Source organism: Temnothorax americanus, unplaced genomic scaffold, assembly GCF_048541705.1.
Source record: "Temnothorax americanus isolate GAGA-0224 unplaced genomic scaffold, ASM4854170v1 Scaffold33, whole genome shotgun sequence".
Classification (NCBI taxonomy): domain Eukaryota; kingdom Metazoa; phylum Arthropoda; class Insecta; order Hymenoptera; family Formicidae; genus Temnothorax; species Temnothorax americanus.
In genome coordinates this window covers 127,884-150,349 of record NW_027509475.1, presented here as the reverse complement: position 1 = coordinate 150,349, position 22,466 = coordinate 127,884, and the positions used below count along the sequence as shown (strand labels likewise).

The following is a 22,466-nucleotide window of genomic DNA, read 5'->3' as shown; positions in this document are numbered from 1 at the left end:
AATTACGAGAAAAAGTAATATGTATTATTTTAATATAACTTTTTATTAGGTACTCAAAACAAGTCTGGCATATTTAAGTTTTCTTCGAACGTTAGTAGTGTGAATATGGGAATGCTATGGCAAATGCCTAAAGAAAGGGATAATATCAACGATGTCTCCCTCCTTTATAATAGAATCCTCATAGATCAAACGTGAGCATCTTAGTAAAATAATCGATTTCTGGAAAAACTAATTCTTCCACAAACTTTTCCTCTTTCCAAACATGTATATAATTAAATTTTATTTTACCACAATTTTATTGTATTTTTTAGTTCATTGATTAAACAGCGTTCAATATATGATACGATATGATATCGTATTGATTTTATATATCCATATATATGTGTTTAAAAAATTTAATATTTCTAATATTGCTATTTTACATTTGTTCGATACGAAATCATGTGGTGATAGGGTGATAATCAGCTGATTGCTGGTGATTTTTACCGATTGCTGGTTAAATTGCTGCTGTCAGAGAGGCACAAACTGACACGGTAGTGTTTTCCAAGCATCAAAATATGAATAAAATATAATTAATATTCCAAATAAAAATATATAACTCGTGTGAATAAATAATTATTGTGATCGTTTCTATGAGAGTGTAAAAAATGTAATGTATCGGCGACTCCAGTTTTCGCAGCTGTTGTTTTTATTTTTCCTAACCTATCTATTATACTGCAAATTTACCTCGTGTAACAAAGATTTATATACTTTTGTAATATCCGATCTTACACAAAATTTATATACCTAAAACGAGAGAAACAAGCAGTGTACGTGTATACTGATAATATAATGGAAATTAATCAGATATAATTTAATAACACAGTATACAATTTACGAACAAAGTATTTTTTTGACAGAAATTGGATATGTTGTGGAAATGTAAAAATGCCTTAATTTCTCCTAGTACAATTTTTTAATATTTACTAGACAAGATTTCTAATTGTATTAAGATGTCAGAGTGCGTTAATGAATTGGTGTAAAAATTGCGTTATAAATATTACTATCGCAAAATGTCTGAAAAAAATGCGGTTGGTGGTATTCCTGTGGAGTGTCTAACTGGAGAATCAGCTGCAATATGGTCTGGCTGGCGTACACTGAGAGACAGAGAGCTTGTGAGAGAAGCCTCTGCCAAGGGAACTCATATAAAACTAGCTCATAAATGCCTTGCGTACAGAAGAAATTGTACTGTAGAACAGGCATGTATATATTTCAACAAAGAAGTCGAAAATTGGATCAATGAATTATTAAGCAAGAAGCAGGTTTATAGAGCTTCACATATTTTAAAAAATATGGTATGTCATATATATTAATATTTTTTTCCAAGATAGATTATAATTAACAAAGTTCGAAGTGACGATTAAAAGAATAATATATTTATACAGTCAATTTAGACGGTTTAGAAAAACACCATTTTTACAGTCCGGACTGGTTCTTGGTAGCCTAATAATAATGTTGTGTAAATTACGTATACTTTTTACCATAAATAGCGTTTTTTTTCTCTAAATTGATTGTATCATCGTGTTTCACTTATTTTATTATATTTATACAGATTTATATTTTAAACAGATAATAATTTTTTTACAGGGAAAGGATCCTGTGGAACATATTTTTGCTGTTTCTATAAAAACCAAGGATCCAATCTTAAGAGATTATTTGTGTGAGTATATGATAAATGTCGATGGATTTAAGACTGAACATGTCACGGCATGGAACATTACCAAATCTATTAAGCAACATGAGGAAAAGTGCAAGTAAGTTGCGAAAATAGAAAATACATACATATCACGTAATAGAAAAAATATATTAACAAATTATCTTCTTGTTTTTTAGAATCCAAAGTGGATTAAGTTCTTGTATATGTATAGATGATATAATGAAACTACCACAGAATATTGAACAAGCCTTACGCACTGAATTATATTTTTCCTCGAATAACCCAGAGATTTTGGGAAACGTGTCAAATAATATTTTGTGGGATTACTTATTATCTAATAATAAAATTAATGCTCTAAGAATATGGATTGATACAAAATATAATCGAGACGTTCTCGAGATCTCAGATAAAATTGATCAACATTTGAAATCGTTATTTGCGAATTTAGATATTACACCCGATATGGTCGATTATATAGATTCCTCAAATGCTAGTGACCTCGTGAAACATCTAACCAAAAATTATTTATGTAGGTATGTATATACAACTGATGTTTTATGTGTATTTATATTTTTCTTTGCTGGTGTAATGATAAAAAATCACAGAGAAAATGTCCAAATTTATTGTTTTAGATATGGCATTTATACAAAAGAAGAAAAGGACGACTTGAAATTAATATTAAATCGTTCTTTCGGCTGTGGTATTACGCTGGAAGAACTTAGTACAATATTATCTTCAGCTTCCTGCAATATCGATAAAACAGAATTTTTGCAAAGCATCGATCAACAACTGTGCCTTACACACTGCTCGCAAAACTGTCATACTGAGGAAGACAATTTAAAAGTTAAAAAATTATATAATGCTTTAACCGATATGTGTAACGCTCGAGATAACTACGAAGATGCGTTACTACATGGAATCGTGGAATCGATTGATTATATTTCCGATGATTTTAATGCTTATCTCAAGGCAAATTATTTAGTAAACTTGACATTAATATTTTTACGATTATGGCAGACGCAGAGCGCGTTGTGTAACGAAGCAAACCCTTCAGGGAGAAATACACTGATAAGAGATATATTTACGAACAAGACTGTTTTAAAAATTGACACGCGTGTTATTTCCCAAGAAGTTCTTCAGTCCACGCTTGCACATATGCCGATGCTGCAATGTATCATCGAGGATCAAAGTGAAAAAGATGATATTACAGTATACGACTTATTGGACGGCTATAGAAATTTGAATTCGAAATTCTTATTCAAGTGGCGCTTCAAAAATGAACCCTTGCCTACTTTCACGAACGAAAATCTGATCAGAAAATACGGATATCAGGAAACGCTAACGTACGGTTATTATCTGAAAGAAGGCAGGCCGAATATGGCTGTGCACAGTTTAACACACGCTCAAGCGAAATTACTTGGAAATGTATCCTCCCATAGGTTCGTATATTTGCGATGTTAATATTCATTTTATCGTCATTAACGTCAACAACTCAAATAATTTTAGGAAATTCAATGCGGCCTTATATGCGCACGTTCTCGCTTTGAGAAACTTAGATAAGTCTGATATCGTGTGTAGCTGCATTGCGTTCATCGAGTTGCTGAGAATCGACTCGAGCAATTTACGATTACACGTTACTGTGGCAAAATACGTACAAGAGCAACTAAACATCTCCATAGGTAATGTAGCTTATGTAATTGATATATGATGATATCGGCATGGAAAAGTATTTTAAATGACATTCTTTATTATACAGGGAGCTTATTAGAAAATGTAGTGTATAAGAATCAAACTGATTTAAAGTCTGTGATATCGTATCTCGAACAAAGCTTTCAAAAACATTTATTGGATAAACCTTTCATGTGCGATAACACGCAATTTGTCGAAGCATTGAAATTATGGGACGTCATCGTACGCTTTGCACGTGTTCACAACTATGCGCTACCCGATACGTTGCCGAAATATTTAGCAGATCATGACCTGTGGTTCGAATTCATTGCAGTCTGTCATATATTCGCTTATCCTAAAACCCAGGTACGTTTCGAAATAACGCTGATTAAAATAAGGCCTATAAAAATAAAACACAAATCAATCACGTACCAGATGCTGGAAAACACCAGATTGTTTAATAACTCAAACATACGGGAACACCTGCTAACGTGTTTAAACAATGATAAACTTAGCAAATCTCAACCATATAACAAACAGAAGATGAAATTTCACGACAGACAATCATCATCAAGGCAGCATAAAGTTGGAGTGAAAGAAAATGTAAGATTGTTATTGCTTGTTGATAATTATAGTTTTTTGTACGTAAACAAAGTCATTCTCCAGGAATCACCAGTATCCACCTCAGCCATATCAGAAACTGAGATAGATGCAACTGATACAACTAGTGCCAAAGATATTTCCAACAGTTGTACCTCGACTTCTTCAGATAATAACTTATGGTTGACTATATTAAACTGTCATCAAAGTCAAGACCCACCTGGAGCATTAATTAATGCGTCTCGCTCAAATCTAAGGCCTATATTGACTGTCTTAGCTACGTGTTACGAGGTGTTACTTTATTTTGATTGATATTAGTACTAATCAGGTTTTATCGTTCATTATGCGACTTAAAAATCTCGTGTTTATAGCCGTCGTCTGTAGCAGCATATTGCTATTGTTGGATGGTAATATCGACAGGAAGAGAGGACATACTTCTTGATTACACGGAATGTCTTGAGCAACAAATATGGCCTTCCGATAAAGTATCGGAATTACTAAATAAAATGGTTCGATACGGTTATATTAACACCGTCAATCGGGCTTACAAAATTTTCATGCCTGTAAGTTCAATTAATATAACAGCGATGGTCGAAGATTCTTCATTGTAATTAGTACTGATGTCTTGCAGGATAGTATTTTGAATTCATTCTTCGAGTTTTTGATGCAAGCAATCAGTTATGGCGAATTCAAGGAAAATCAACGGCATTTAATAGATTTCAAGTCGCAATGTTCCTCACTTAAAAGCAATGTACGTACAGAATTACAATGAAACAACTCCAATATACTAGCTAGCTCACACGGCCTTTTATCTTTTTTAGAAAATTATGGATTGGGATAGTGTCCATTTTACGTATTTAAAAAACTTGTATTGGGTCGCAGTTGTTGCAATCCAATGCATTGTTACGGCACTCGGCTACGGCTTTCGAAGTACGCCATTACGAGTAAAGTTTCTTGAAGCGTTAATAAAGTGTAATTTTTCAGCAGATTTACCAGGTAAAATATATGAAATAAATATATCCAATTTCTTTTTATATTAATCTGTCCTACTAAATACAGTTGCAGTAACTTGTGAAAATTGTTATTGTATAGGTGCAGTACCGGATTTTCAACGTTTGTTGGATATAACAAAAATTCTGCAGAAAACTGGCGTGACATTAAATTTCAGAGCAATTACTCTAATCGATAACGCATATAATTTCGACACGGAAATTCAAAGATGCATCGACGATTTAACAGCAATCGAAAATTACAGCATTGCCTTAGAATTAGCATGCTGCGCCGGGTTAAATGCATCCGACATCATATTAGCACAAGTAGTATCTTTCAAAATTGATCAAGAAGTCGAACACTATATTACTATACATTTTTTCTCTGAATATAATATTATTTTCAGGCTCGAAATACTTTCAAACAATCAATAAATGGAGATGGTCAAGTAAATTCTACCTTCTGGACGCAATGTGCTCAGGATTTTAATAAATATAACGTTCCGCCTCAAGTAGCGGTTGAATTTTTTGTCGAACATGCCGAGAAAGTTGTATCGCACAAAGAAAGGTAAATAATATAACGCAATGCTAGTTCTATTACTAAATAAGTAATTAATTATTTTTTCTAGATATGAAGTTTTGAAATTGGCTTATGAGACTTTGAAAAATACCGAAATCGAGCAACAAATTATCGATACTTTAGAAATGGCAATGTGGAAATCGTGTATTTTAGCTGGACCTGAAAATATAGAGTTCGACTACAATAATTATACTTTTAATAAATTAAAAACAGAGTTATTATCTGGTTTGGATAAGTTACAAGTGACTTGCTCCTTGATAGACGAAAATGAAAAAAATGCTGTGGAAAATTTAATAAATAAATTACTTGATCTGCGCAAGTTGGATATTGCCTTACGAATAAGCGTAATTTTTAATTATAATCATAAGGTAAATAGCATTCTTTTATTTTAAGATTTATGGGTATACTATTTTTAAAAGTATTATTTTTTTTATAGGATCTGCAAATATTGATGTTGTGTTTAAGCTTAGCAGAGGGTGAAATTTCACCAGCAAACTTAACTTCTCAGCAAAAGAGTCTTTTGGAAGAAAGGAATCAGAAGCAACAAAAATATGGCATTTTGCGTAAACGCGGTCTGCAGAGATTTTCTTCAACGTCATCCTGTATGTCTCACGATTTTCTTTAACACCATTGATATATATGTATATTAATATTTCTGCACTTCTACCTTCTATCTATCTAAAAATATTCTTCAATGTTTTTATATCTTAATATACTTCATTTTCTTTTTACAGTAAACACCATTTCGTCGATCGAAACTAACAAAACAAACGATACAACGATCAGCCATCTCCAGATGGAGTGTATTTCAACTTTAGAAAGATTATCGGAAATTCTTATACATGGAAATGAGATATGCTTTAGAATTGTTTCATATTATAAACTTGCTACGCGTTTAGGAAAGACATATCAATCACTGTTGATGCTAAAAGATCCGATAAAGTTCTTACAGGAGATTATAGAAAGTAACATTGAAAATAAATTAGAGACTGCTAACGACATAATAATGTCTTACAAAATTAAGACGGAAGACGTGGCAATATTTCTGGCCGATAATATTACAATGCACATAAATTGTGCCATAGAAGGTAATTATGGAAAAAATCTCTTATTTTTTACTTCGAATAATTATCTTAATGTCAAACATAATAATATCCCAACAGATGGTCAGGAAGATTTGATTTTTATGTGGAGCTATTCCTTGAATTCGCACTTTCATTTAATAATGGAACTGTGCAGCGATATCTCGTTATTAGGCTTAAAATTGTTGAAGACAGCACAATCATTGCTGGGAAGATACATTAGTACTCACGATGAAAAAAGAAATGGTAATTTACATATTTTCTTTATTATATTATTTTAAAAATATGATAATATACATATTTCTGTTTATTGCGTTATAGTTTCAGGATTGAAAACAATAGTGGAATTATTGATAAGATCCCACGATTGTTTCACGGCTTCCTGTAACATGGAAGGAATAGCCTCAGTATTACGAAAGTGTCAGAGTCTCGCGAATATGTTACAAATCTTAAAATACTGGGCGCTACTGGTACATTTATTAATTCCATATTTAATCAATTACTGCAATTTTAAAAATTTATTTACATATTTTTTCCATATACGCTAGGTACGTCTTGTAACTGGTGTTGGGCGATTTACCGAGATGAATTACGTATTCCAAATCTTGAAAGAAAACGATCAATTTGAGTCTTTGTTGGGACAAGGCTTGGATAAGGTATCTTTGCTCGTACGATATTGAATAAACTCTTCTTTTTTATTTAAAAAAACACTCATGTTTCTCAATTGAACAGGTTCCGGGCCTAAAAATGGCATTGCTGGAATTTTTGAAGCGTCAATGTCCAGAAGATAAGGAGCTTTTTACTCTAGTGGCGCTTCATTTCCGCTTATATTACGAAATCGCACTCATGTGGGAAAATGAAGCAAAGGAAGTAATTGCAAAATTAATATCTGACATATTAAAAGAATGCGGAAGAGGCATAACTGGTATTCCGGTAGAAATAAAATTGACTCGAAATGATAACGTCCAAAAACAATTGCAATTGGCTGTAACTAACTTTACTCATGCTACTCAATATTATTTACAGGTAAAAAAAAATTAAATTAAAACGTATGCATGTTTCGAGTAGAAATTACCATAAAAACTAATGTATTTTACTTTCAGGATAAGAAACTGAATCTTGCTAGCCGGTGCTCGCATCAAGCCCAACTTGTCGCGCTTCAAATTTCACTGCTGAACGCAATACCACAAAATCAACAAGCAGAGTGTCTGCTGAATTTGAAAAGCGACGAGTTAGACAGAATATTATCTCACATTTTAAACTTCCCTCAAGCTCTTATTGTTATCCGCGCTTATAATTATCATGCGGATTGGGTTAATCTTATTTATCATCACTGCATTCTCAAAGGAGAGACAAAGTATCTCAAAGAATTCATGACAGTTAACAATCTTACGCCTACGATTGTACAAGATTGTGCACGTAGGTAAGTTTAATATGCGACCTATAAGAGCGTATATGTTCTTTAAAATTTAAATTTATATGATTTGTAATTAAATAATATTTTTTTAAAATACTGTCATTGTACGTACATCTTTAGATACAGACTGGAAAAGAGTATCAATCATTCCATGACAGATAACATGAGAACACTAATATCTGAATTATCAGAAGTCGAATGTAAATACATGCTAGCTAGTCAGCTTGGCTTTAAAGATATTGTGGAGGAAATACTCAACGATCCCATAGTGGGCTCCTATTTAAAAGACACAATTTGGAAAAAAGGATATACCGCTTCATGATGTAACTCGTCATTCGATGGAATTCGATATTATCATCTGAGAAAGAACGCCACAAATGTGACGACAAACTGTCACAAACTATTCATTTATTATTATAATAAACAATATAAATTTATACCTTTGTCCACGTTTTATTATTGATATCGCAATAATTACCAATAAACAGTATTTTTTATATCATGTCAGTCTCATTTAATTAATCCTATAACAAAGCAATTTCATTATCGTAATAGAAAGTAGCTTAGAAAAAAAATTAATATTTTCTAATTAAGAAATAATATTATTTAAATCATATTATATTGCATATATATGAAATCGTATCATACGTTGATATTTTACGTTTACCGCTGGATGTTACCCTGTGCGCGTAAACTGGTTTTATCGATTTAGGGGTTGCTCAAGCCAAGGGTAGGTACAAGACTGGAAAGAAGCACGCGTCGATAACACGATTCACGATTCCTCATTTATTTCTATCCTTTAACGTTAGCAGATAATGATGCGTACGTTTTATCTATTGTCTATATCTTTTGAAGGCAATTTATCTGTCATCGCTATTATATTTCTAACCTTTCTAACTAGGCTGTAATAAGAGGTAAAACCGTTGGTGTCAACTGTAACTGCCTGTTCAGCAAAAGATTCGAAACAATATATTGATAACTTGTTGCCTGCCCACGTGCTATTACGATACGATAGATGTACACTGAGGGAAAAATATTGTAGAATCAACAAAACAATTTTGTTTATTTTTCAATTTATTGATCCAATTATTTATTTTATTGAATTAAGTACACGTCTATTATTTGAACAAAATGAAATAATTGAATTCTGAAAATGGTATCATACAAAATCATTTTTTTTAAGTTAATGATCAATTTTGTTAACTCAATAGAATAATTTTGTTGAACCAAAAACATTAACGTTTTTAAAAATTTATTCAAAGAAATATTTAATGTTATATTATGTATAATTGATAGGATAAAATATTTAGTTAAAAAGAACAAATCAATATAGTCAACAAACAAAATAGTCAAAAAGAACAAAAAAAAACAAAATATTTTGTACAAATATTTTGTTAAGCCAATCAAATCATCTGCTTGGCAACATACAATCTTCCGGTTTTATTAAATCAACAAATTTTTTTTTTTTTTTTTATTTCTCTCAGTGTATAGATACAATATACATAATCATATATTAAATTAATAACATTATTGCAAGAACTGATATAATGTAGCCTGAATATTTTTCTACGAAATATTGATTATTAATGAAGACTGTTGAAGTTTATAAAAAAAGTCGTATACTGATTTAATTTAGACATATTGTATAGAGTATATATAAGCATTTTTTAATTTAAATGTAACAATAAAGCAATATAAAAGTTAATTAACTGATCTTCTTTTTTATATAAAAGAAAGCTATTATAATGAAGATTTATCATTGCAGATAGAAGGGGGGGAGGAGACGAAATACAACACGAAAAAGATCGTCAAAAAAGTAATTTCGCGCGATTATTTTAGTCAACGGGAAATGACCCAATTTATCATTTTAAGTGATGCTATATTTTGCGCTGGTGAGTTTAAATGCCGGCGTAACGTGATTCCAAGGTTTATCACTAACATTTAGCATTTTAATGAGTCGGCTTTTTTAAGAGCAAAAACCACGTGTTTATAAACAGGAAGAATAGCGTAAAATAAAAATGCAAAGAATTCTTTATAAAATATGCGTGCGGACTTTTTTATTTCCTTCCTATGTGCAATGTGATACACATAAATTCTTTAGTACACCCTTTTTTATTTTACTCTGTATTACCTTTTCAGGAAGGATCAAAGAGTACAATGCCTAAAGAATTCGAGATTTCCTTTTGGAGATAGAGGACGCGCGTAGTCAAAGAAATTTCTTCTTTGATGTGCATTACAATTCACTGCTGTTTGAAAAATATTTCCACCCGACGATTTCACGTACTTAATATATGTTAAAATAATAAGATTCTAGCTCAATATTCTACAAAACTTTTAATTAATATATAATTTAGTAAATCTGTAATAATAAATACAGCTCGCTGTGTGTCAAACAAATTCTTGATGGAATTAGCAAAAGAATTATGTTGGCAAAACACGTTTTGTGAACAATAAAATTTGCCAGTTGGGTCAAACATAATTCTTTTGCTAATTGTTAATTATTCACTGGCGATTCAAGTTCTCCGTTTTTAAATTCTTGGAATATAATATAACCAACCAAATGCGATCATCTCCTTTTTCTTAAAAAATAAAATAGAGCCTCGTAATCTTATTAAACCAGAATTTCATTCTCATATCATATAAAGATAAATCCTTACGTATATTGAGCTTGTATCTTATTAGAGATTCAACGCACGAACGCAATCTATGACGCGCATAAAGAGAGAGAGACGCGGGTATTCTACGCGGGAAAATTTACGTGTAACGTTGGCATCTTGTCCTGTACGCCTCTCCGTTTTCCCGGAATAAAGACCGCTCACCGCGCGTATAATTTCGGTATATTTATGGGATTAATGCTTCCTCCGCGCGATACCCGTATAGAGATGGGTTCTCGATAGATCGATTAGACCAGCTGGCATAGGCACGCGCTGCTAAGCCGCTTACGTCGTCCCCAAAAACTTTTGCGCTTTTTTGGAAATTCGCGCGCGTTCCATAATCCGACAGGCGCTGGCATTAACAGTAATTTCAAGGGAATGGATTGATAATTGATTTCGTAAGGGATCAGCCAAGAGACGGATCGCCGTGCGCATACGCGCGCATGTAAAATGCACGCTATATGTCGCGTATCTCTACCATACGGAATGCCTGGTACGAGATTACGCCTAGCTTCCGTGAATCCTTTTGCATTACCCTCACCGTAATACGAAAAGTAGGATAATAACAGATCCGATAATACCGAATCAAACCAATATTCGCTTATTTTCGATATCCGTGATTTTTAATGCATTATAATAAATTGCTACATTAAAAGAAGCACACACAGTAACTTGTTTGAGCGTAATCAAGTATTAGCTATCGGATTTTACTCTCGCTTTGTTGTACCTCTTCTCTCGTGAAAATAGACGGTTTAATCTGCATATATCGGTTTTCCCCCCTACATACACGTTATTACAAAAATAAAATGTTCGTGTCAAAAATTCTATTAAGATATGCAATCTGAAAATAAATGCTGCGATTGCTTAATAATATCATCATTAGAGAGTCTTACACATTTGACTCTATTCAACTAGATACGATACGAGTACAAGATATTCAAGCCTTGATATATATGACGTAAGATCGTCCATTTATCGACACGTTAATTGAATATTAAAATCTGATGTGAAGTCAATAGCACGCGCAATTACGAAAGTACCTTCGGTTACGACATAATTAATAAATAAGCTTCATTATTAATTATACTCTTTTTGTAATGACAATTATATTATAGCAATATGTTTTGTCCCGGAGAAACAGTCCCGATAGTGTGTTTTTTAGCAAAACAGGCTATTCTTTCGTAGCCACTATTGACGCGAAGAAAAAGCGGACGCCACATCTTAGATACTGGAGTAAAACTCAGCGTGCCACGAACGCGAGTAATCGATATATTTATATATCAATTTCATGATGCAACCATTGAATATCGATGTCCAACCTTTGCAATAAAGTGCGATAAGCGCGCGCACGAGTTTCTAAAGGATGGCTTAATGATGCGCTTTGCTATAATTAATTCGTGTGCTCTCGCATTAAAAGTGGTGGTATTATATTCGATCGAAATGAGCAACGCAATGACTCATTACGAGTCACTAATGTACATATTCTCGTATTATTGTCAGGCTGGATAATTACGAGATACAATTGAACGCCGATTATGACGATCATAATATCGCGACATTCATATTGCAATAATTTTTTATATCCGACCAATTGTTACCTCGCCAAACACACATCCTACAGAATTATCAAACATTAAACAGAAATATCAAACGTTAAAACGACCCAGTTCTCGACGTTTACGGTCGGACATTCGGACGAAAAGGGCGTAATTCTGAATTATGCCGAGCATTTTGCCGAAGATTACAAGTTACAAATGAGAGCCATATATCCAGGGATTACATCCCGCTTGATGCGGTATTGAAAGAAGACCGGGCTCGGCCTGAGTAAACAAGTTCCTCGGCAATTCGTCGCAGTTCAACTCGCAGTTTGGCAACGGCAGATCCCTAATAAAGAACGTCGATAATGCGCGAATCCGCCGAGACATATGCTTATGATAATAATCGTGTAATTCATTGATCTGCCGGAAATTACGAGCAAGGACACTTCGCAGCCTTCCCTTGCAACTCCCCTTGCTCCTTCAGACCCTTTCTGGCTTTACTGGTATATGTTGAATGAGTAGAGAAAAAACCGTCCTGAGAAAATACATGCTAATGCACCCTACATATCTCTCTGCCAATATTAGAAATGGTAATAATAATACAACGACATCGATATCTTTCTTTACTTTGTTATTTTCAGCAAGCGCAGTTTCAGCTCAACAGCGGTGGAAACGTGATCAATAAAATATAATTATTGGGAAAACTGCCGATCCGCTAAGCTTTCGGAGTTAAGCCGATCAAAGGGAACGGCTGGTATAATATGGTGAGATGAATAAACTTGTCGCTCTCCCTCTCGAATCTGTAGTATTATTATGTACGATTGTGCATATCTTGCGATTCAAGGATTAATAAATATTCAACAATAAAAAAAAGTCAATTAATTCTCTGGATATTACTTTTTAAATCCCATATTGGGAATTCTATTCAATTTGTATTCTCAGACGTGCAGATAAGGAGACTCCTTGGAACCTTGTGAACCAAGATGAATATTTTTCTCCCGAGTTTACATCTCGCGAAATTATATACATAGGAGATGCACCAGGAACGCTTTTTCATCGTGACATAATTTATCGCGAAGTAAGCATTGCGTAACTAACGCGCCATAACTAAAGATAAGCCCCACCCGACACTCGTCTCCACTCGAGCACAATATCGAGATGCCGCATCCGGAATAGCATCTCCCGGCCGCCCAGGTTTACGTCGGTAAAAGGGGCTCGAATATTGTCAACGTTACGAGCGATTCGACACGCGTTAACGGCGTCACCAGGGGAACACGTTAAGTACTTATGTACGGACCCACTGTCCGCCATTGTATCATTCAAATCGCGTAAATAAATTGCGCCGTCGATGGGTTTGCGCTCGTAATCGAAATGTTTCGTTTCGAGTTTTCATGAAATCTCTCTCACCCTCTAGTTCGTATCACGGACTAAGCAGTAAGTGATCTAGAAACGTCACGGTGGATCTAAACCTCGAAAATTAGACACCTTGTCCTCTGTTTCTCAACAATTTACGCACACTATGTCCGAGTCCAATATTTAAAAAATTTGAAAGTAATTAAGAATAAATGACTTTCTGCACTATAAATCACCTTCAATTCGGAACGCGCTATCGATTTCCTAATATTACATTTTATTGCATCACATCGCCAAGAGAAATAAGCAGATTGACTACGTGGTCACTTATGTACCAGAATAGAACGTATTACTTGTCCAATTTCAATGACGACATGTCCCCGATGTGCGATACAACGCGTTAGCAATGTCAGTCCCTGATAAGGTAGCTCGTTGAGCGACATATGCGACGGACAGTGAACTCCGGGCGAGCTTCCTCGGCCACAAGCAAGATACGTCTGTCCACATAATTGTAAGATGGCTTGAAAAATTGCGGTAGAACTTAATCACCGCCAAGACACTCGCCCACACGTCTCATGTTAGCCTCTGACGTGATTAAACTTAATAGTAGAAAGACCAATCAGAGCTAACCCCGCGCAAATAGGATAAAGCAATTACGAAGATGACTTTAATTTTTGCGCTTCAATATCTATACGCACGCGGGGTATAATTCTCATAAGTTCTTTTTCTGTCTATATCGAGATTTTACTTAAAAATTTTTCATCTTTGCTCGATGTCTTATTTTCGAACTATTTTTTCTTTATATCTGCGCTCGCATCGGTTTAAGATATTTTCGAGATAATTAAGATTTTAAATAATAATTTTACGTGAAACGTAAGATGCAATAGGAAACAAGCGATTAAATTTGTCCGGGAAAAAGTTGTAGAAAAGAGTAATTGGTTGACCGACATCAGAAATGGCAGACATTAGCGTCGATTATACGTCTTTTGGAACTTTTAATTAACAGCTCGAAAGTCATACAAAGATTATAATATATTTTGCATTGGAAAACTTAGTAAACTGTTAACGGGAAATCTACATTAATGAAAGCATTATACATGTATTGTACAATAATATAGGTCTATCCAAAATATTTCCATCTTTTATCTTTTTAAAAACAAAAAATGTTCCATAAATATAAACATATTTATTGCATTCGTGTGATGCATAGGATTATATATCGTTAAAAGAAATGATACAACGTGAATGATTATAAAAAGAATGAAATATTCTTCCTCTCAATGAACTGTGGCTAGAGCTCATATTCTATTTTAGGTTTCTTTTCTGTAGAATGGAGTATTTTCTTCATTTTTATTTTGAATTGTCTATGGTTCAAGTGAAACGCAAGCTTTGTAGTATAATATTGCTTTGAGCCGGTATTTTGAAAGCACACATACCTTAAAAATCTGTAAAATATACTGTTTATCTCTATAGTGGAAAATAACTTCAATAACGCCAGAATTTATAGAATTGCCATGCACGAGGCATTTTAATAAAACTGGGATTGACGAGTTGGCAATAGAGATTCACTATGCGAGCTGCAGGATTGCGTAAGGATTTGCAATATTGCACGAAATAGGCAGATAACTCTATGACAACGCATCCAATGCTCAAGTAACAAATTCAGGCAACGCTGCTATTTTACACACCGTAGCTCGAAATAACGCGATGTTTCGTTCGGCAACTTAAAGCTGAACGTTGATAACGCGATATCGAATTCCCGGGAGCACGCAGAAAATGCGCGATAATAAATTTGTGTGATAATTGAAGTACCACCAAATATTATTGTGTACTAACTAGCGCGATGATAAAATAATAAAGCTAATTATAATACATTATGCGGCTAACAATAATATTCATATAATAATGGAGACTTTTTACAGCAGTTATGTTAAACGCGATACGCACGCGATTTATGTTAACAAGTTCGCTGAGTATCCTCGATTAGCATAATTCTGTAATAAATCACGGGGATGGCGAGAAACGGAGATGCATCCCGGCCCGACGAACAGAAAGTCTGGAGAAAAAAGGGGGGAGAGAGAGAGAGAGAGAGAGAGAGAACGAGAGAAAGTCCTGCGGAACAGAATAATATTCATATTGATCATACGCACCATTGGCCGTTTACGCGACGCACGCGTTGTCTACATCGCGTCGTATCCGTTTTTGTTGGAAACCACCAGAATATCATCGAACTGCTCTCTCCGGCTAATCGTCGGTCCTCGATGATTCGGAAGGCTCTAACCAGTAGCGCGAGTCCTTCGGGCGCGAATGTCAGAATCGACGAACACCTGGTTCTTGATGCGCTCGGCGCGGTTTCCAGCGAGTCGGAAAATTGCCGTAAAATTGCCGCAGAAAGCGATATTTTATTCCTTTCAGTGGCGACCGCCCCTATAGCGCTCTTCGGGGATGTTTATGGGATTTTATAGACTCGTGTCGCCCCCTTCCACGAGGATGTTGCGAGCCACTTGAATACGCGAATAAGCACGCACCTGGATGGAATGATAATAATTCCGAGCGAATCGAGCAGCCGATACATTCTTGGCGTTTTGGCGAATTTAGGTGTAAGAACGTACAAAAGAGTCCGATAATAAAGGGTTAAAAATTTTAATATCTACGCGAGAAATACTGAAGATTGTTTGAAATGAATCTATTTTGCATTCATCGAAAAATTCCATTATTAATTCAGAATAACATTCTGAAACAATTTTCTCATCTTTAAAACAACATTCCATAAATTTAACAAATCAAATTCTACATTTTAAGAAATTTAATGCATAAATGTTTCACGGAATAAAATATTTCATGGAATTTTAAGAAAGTGAACTTGCAATTAGCGAAAATATCGATTACCGATATCAAAATTCTTCATTTGACGTTATAATATGTAAAACGTCTAGTGATATTTAAATTTTTCTTTTCAATATTCCCCGTTATTTTCAACAGCTTCGAATAATTTTTGTATTGTCACGATCGGTAAACGAGCGCTGCAGACGCTGCAGTTGTTGCATAAAAATTATTACGCAAACATTCTTCTCGCTAGTCTGATTTAGTCTTGCTGTTGGAAGGTAAATAGTGCCGACAAAAACAATAGTGCTACTTAATGCAACCAGACAGCACATATAGCAGTGTACATTCTATTATACATTTCTATATTATACATTAGCTTTTTAAAGAATATTTGTTTTTATTTATCAAAAATATCTCAAGTTTTTCTCAATAAAGCATATTTCTCTGCTATATTTCACTACGTCTTTCAGTATGTATATATAGTTCATCGTACGGATAAACAACTGGTGTAAAAGTTAAGCAATAAAAAACTAAAGTTGAAAGTTCAAGTTGTAATTAGAACTATAATAACACATACACAATGTTACATAGAAAGCAAAAAAAAGAAAATTAATTAAAATAATGCTTAAAACTTTGCGAAAATTGTGTAGTGCAATATAATAAAATGCTCTATTCTATTCAGACAAAACTAACTTCTCTCTCTCTCCCTCTCTCTCACACACACACACACACACACACACACACACACACACACACACACACACACACACACACACACACACACACACACACACACACACACACACACACACACACAGAGCGAAAGCACACACATAAACACCACACACACACCACACACACACCACACCACACACCACACACACACACCACACACCACACAACACACACCACCACACACACACACACACACCCACACACCACAACACACACACACACACACACACACACACACACACACACACAATGAACACAACGACAGAACATAAGACAGAAGAGAACAATATAGATATATACGAGAGAGAGAGATGAGAGTAGAGATATATAGAGAGAGAAGGCGTGAGAGAGAGAGAGAGAGAGAGAGAGAAATAGCATTAAAAGACAGAATAACATTTTTTTTCTCTCCAATATCTAAAATTTATCACATTTATTTCACACTTTTCGTGCATTCTACTATTCTTTGTTTGAATGCACCGAGTTCAGAGTTAACAATTTTTATTACACAGAAAAATCGAATCACGACAAAATGTGCTGAGAATTTCGTTCCTTTCAAAGCACTTAGTCCTTTCAACCCCGATGATAACGCGATTACCGCGAGATGACAATACGTCCGTTAGCGCAACGCGACGGCATATCCTTAATCAGAAGGCGTCTTTAGCCAAGTATTATTATCCCGGCACGCGTGCATTATGTGCCGGCACGTGGTCGGAAGCGCAATAACGTTATGGGCGCTGCTCTCGCAACGAAGTTAAATCGCAATTTTCGTCCATTGTCCAACGTGGACGGCAAAGCAAAACGAGGTTTGATCGTCAGCGGGAAAACGGATGAAATAGTTTAACGAAGTTTTCGAGCAATCGTTCCAGAGAGACGCTGACTTTAATGAATGACGCTTCTGAATTCACACTTGGGATGCACAAGACACTGTTTTTTCAATGTATATATATGTTCTCCTTTACTTTTGAAAACAAAAAATCGTTTCTCAACGTAATAATCACTATGGTCATTGTGTATATTATTTTTAAAAGTTCTCTCTCTCTTTATCTCTCTCATTTGATCTCTTGTTTGATCTTATTTGATTTTACTTGATTTTATTTTATTTAAGCTACATACTCTACTAGATTATTCTTAAATTAACAATATTGTGTGTAGTTCGTAACAATATTAAATAAGTTTTTCCTATTCCTTTCCTTTCCTTCAATTAATCTTCATTACAATAAATCGATTTAGATTTTAAGAATAATTGGTGACGACGCAACCAACGAAAAATCTTTTAACGACAGTCTTTTTTGTTATAGTCCCTTCCCATGAACCGTGATGAATCTATAAAACATCCATCGTGAAAAGGGGTACTGGCGAAATTCGGAGCGGAAAGGATATCTCTGGCGTTGCTTCGTCATTGTAAGTTCATTTTTCGCAAAGCCACTTAGGAGGGAAACGAGGAAAGGTCAGCTTTCAAGGGATTAGATCACGTCGTTAAAACCAATGCGACGGAGCATGCCTCTTTACTTCTTCTCTGATTTAAAAGATATAAAAGCCATTTTAATTATCATTTCCTATATGTTTATATGTAAGCGTTTATCAGTTTTATCAGTAACTGTATACTTCAAGTAATAAATATATTAAAAAATAAAAATAGAAGAAACTGTATACAGATATTTTTTCTATTTTTATATTTCTATTTTCTTATGTTACGAATACACAGAATAAAATATCTTGTAGTAGAACAGATATAAGTACGAAAGGTCTTGCGAACCTCGTGTATTTCGCACCTAAGACTATCCTTTGTGCTAAACTCTTACATGAAAGATAATGAGAACATTGTTTCGCAAACATTGGCCATACTTTGCTGGAATAATTACGAACGTGCCACAAAGATACGTGAAACATTCTCGCGGTGAACTGGGTTTCCAACGTGAAACAACCTCAAGAATGAAGTTCTAGGGTATCCTCGAATATCTTGTCGAATATCTTGAGACAGACCAAACGAGCCAAATTCTCTTGCGCGCGTGTACGAAAGAGCTTCACCATAGAGGAGACCGGGGCTCGTTGGCACAAGAGGCAAGTTGGCAATGCGTTCCGTTTATGTATTTATAGCGAAAAAAACAAAGGAAAAGTTATCACAAAATATTTCTTATATGACATAGGTACTTTTCACAAAGTGTTATTTTAATCAGACATGTATTACAATAGAAAAAAAGAAAAGTCTGATTCAAGAAGTGACAAATAAATTTTCGAGCGTTTCAAAATATCGTATTAATGTTCTTCAGCTTGAGAAGTAAATCAAAGTGACGTATCATTAGTTAAAAGAAAAGTTTCTGTTACTATACGACATGTTATTTTGACTAACAATAGTAATTTATTGTAATAAAACGACTGAAATAAAACGTATGTAGGAATGGGGTATGTTGGCTCATATCAAGACACGCTTAGCTTGATTTGTTGTTGCCGTGCGCGTGAGACCTATTTGAGCACGTGATTTACTATCTACAATGCTGATAGAAACTAAATATATATTTATATTAATATTTTTATGATAAAGAAAGCTACATCTAAAATAGTTCACAATTATTTTTCTGCAACAACGTTTTGATATTCGATCATTACAAAATAACTTTAAAAGATACAATCTTTATCAAGAAGTGCGTATGTGTTACCCGTTTTGTGTTTCTATTACGTATTCATTAATTTAACGTGGATTTTTGTCGCATAGCCAACTTACCCTACTGTCGGAGAAAGTTGGCCACAATGCAGCATGTTCATATTTCATTTATTACAAAGAAACTATACGGTATACAGGTGCGTTCCTAGCATGAAAATGTAAAGAAAGGTTCTCTCTATCATATTAGTACTGTTTAATCATGATAATTAGTTGTATAAAAACTCAAATGCCGAAATTGTAAAAAAAATTGTGGCACGCAATGTAATCCTCTTTCTTGGTTCGCAAAGTAGACACACCGTTTCTCTGTGTGTTTGCGCTTTACCTTTAAAGTTCTTTTTCGTGTAAAATGGATTTGCAGGATTTGTCATGTAACTTGTGTTATTTTTTTATGCGCGTGATATATCTTCTGTGTGCCCAAAAAAAACCCATTTGGAATTTTTAGATTTTTAATAAAATTGTTAATCATCGAATTAAAGATCGAATTAAATTAAGAACGAATTAATAAAGTTACGTGAATAACTAACTTGAACATTTCTTTGATATTTTTATAGATAAGAAATTATCTCTAATTACCCATTCCAAAAATTATTAGTCCTTTTCTGTTCGTGAATGTATAAGGGGGGAAGCGAAGAGAATACAGAATATTCCATATACATGCTAACTTCTATTAATCAAAATTTGCATGTTGCGAATGCTCCTTTGCGAGGCAAGGTTCGATTCAATAGTTGTGGCTATCTGAAGCGAAAAAAAATCGGCACAATAATTCGATTACTTCGACGGTCCGTATATTATCCTAACCAGCGGGTGCTCTCGCGCGAAATGGAATTAGCATAGATTTATTCGTTCCGTTATTCCTGAAAGAGAGGGAGATGCGCTTAGCTGCTTTCTCATCCGCATTGACGTATCTTTCGGACCTTTTAACGTTTGACGAGCCAGTCATTACGTCTCATGATACTCTCACCATCGATCCTGCTACGGGACGATCGTCGTCCGATTCACGCTGTCCGACAAACCGTGCGGTAACCGCGAATCTTCAAAGGAAGATGAAGAAGAGAGCGAAACTGACTGCTGCTTTCACGTAGAATCCTCGACGCGTGTCAAAACATAAATGCCCTAATTCTAAAGAGTAAAAGAGAAAAAAAAACTAAAAAAGTTACGAATGTGAAACGGAGAAAAGATCTTATTTTAGCAGACAATATTAAAATAAATTAAGAACAAAAGAATTTAAATAATAAAACAATAATTAAACGTGTACAATTTAAAGAAAATACAAATAAAAAGTAACAAAAATTATATTACAATTTCAAGAAGATATAGGGATAAGGAAAAAAAGAAAATAAGGGGAAAATTAAAGACTGAGAAAATACAGCGAATGAGAAAAGAAAAAATGAATGACCAACATAATAGCCAGAATGGAGAAGGGGAAAAAGAGGCGTCCCTCCTGCACGTAGAATAAAACACGTGTAACATGGGTGAAATTACCGAATGATCCACGCTAGGATGATCCTATCACCGCGGGACCGATCATTGTTGTCGACAATACAGCGCGAAACAATATTGTAACGTTGCCGACAAAAGATCATCGATACTCTTTCGTTTTTGAACCAAATAAATCTTCATATTACATTTCGCATTTGACGTGACTAATTAAATGGAAACATAAATGTGGACATTAGAAAACAGGGGTTTATATATATTATCGGATCTATCAGTTGTCGGCATTAAAATCGGTTAAATAGAGTTGCGTATTTTTATCTCTCACATATTATTTATAACGTATTTTTTAAACGAACCCATTAAGTCCGAGTTATTTAACTCGGGCAGCGCTTTATTTTATATTACCATGCACGCGCCCGTGTTAACTCGGGCATGAAAAATAATTACACTAAAATTATTTATGAATATACGTATCTAATGAATATATAGGTGCCAGACAGACGGCTCGTCAGAAATGTTTAATTTTGTTTATTCTGTTATTAGCACTGTAACTAAAAAGATGTATGTATACAATATTTAATGAATGCATCATTATAAGAGGTAATTTTTAAACTATTGTTCCTCACCTAATATTTATGCTCTTTTTGTCTCTAATTTTTAAAACACAACACATAAGATCAGAAACAGAGTAGACTTATATTAAATTTTTTAGCAGATTTTTACCGCAGAAAAATTTACATGATAAAAGAGAAATATTAAAGAAAAAAATTCCTTCTCGCTGTTATAATAGCACACACGTTCTGAACCATGAAAAAAATAAAAGTTTCCGTGAGAAATAAAAACAAAAAAAAAGAAGAAATTGTCTGTAGAAAGTAAATAACTAATAAAAGCCGATTTAGATCCTTTAGAAAATGACATTTCTGGAACAGTTAATTCTTCCTCAACGCAACCACAGAAGTTACGCTATCGAACTGGAGAAACTTTCGACCTCTGTAGAAACTTCGAAATTGCCAAATATCGGTTTGAAATCCGCGGTGTATTCAACAAATCCGAGACGAATAGTTACTTTCGAGGAAACTTCCTAACGTGACTTTCATCGCTGAGAGAGACAGAGAAAGAGAGAATGAATTTATTGTTCTTTCAAAATATTCTAACTGATATTAAAAGAACCAACGAGAGAGAGACAGTGGTAATAACTTTAATGAAATTTCAAACTGCTTGTCGCAAAG

General features: G+C 34.2%; 1 protein-coding gene across 2 annotated transcripts; it reads left to right on the top strand.

Moving 5' to 3' along the window:
* The first annotated feature begins 415 nt into the window (after positions 1-415).
* Positions 416-8,534, top strand: Spg11 (spatacsin). 2 transcript variants are annotated; one of them, XM_077413737.1, is made up of 23 exons: positions 417-809; positions 900-1,334; positions 1,627-1,793; positions 1,873-2,229; positions 2,329-3,135; positions 3,203-3,375; positions 3,453-3,730; positions 3,800-3,967; positions 4,031-4,255; positions 4,336-4,527; positions 4,596-4,715; positions 4,786-4,960; positions 5,057-5,280; positions 5,361-5,521; positions 5,583-5,901; positions 5,970-6,135; positions 6,268-6,621; positions 6,697-6,861; positions 6,937-7,085; positions 7,164-7,271; positions 7,348-7,641; positions 7,719-8,038; positions 8,153-8,534. In XM_077413737.1, exons 2-23 carry the CDS (start codon positions 1,053-1,055, stop codon positions 8,352-8,354), a joined length of 5,406 nt encoding a protein of 1,801 aa, XP_077269863.1. In that variant the 5' UTR covers positions 417-809; positions 900-1,052; the 3' UTR covers positions 8,355-8,534. The 2 variants fall into 2 exon arrangements, with proteins under 2 accessions (XP_077269864.1, XP_077269863.1); XM_077413738.1 differs by having other exon boundaries at positions 416-1,334; positions 6,943-7,085.
* The last annotated feature ends 13,932 nt before the right edge of the window (positions 8,535-22,466 follow it).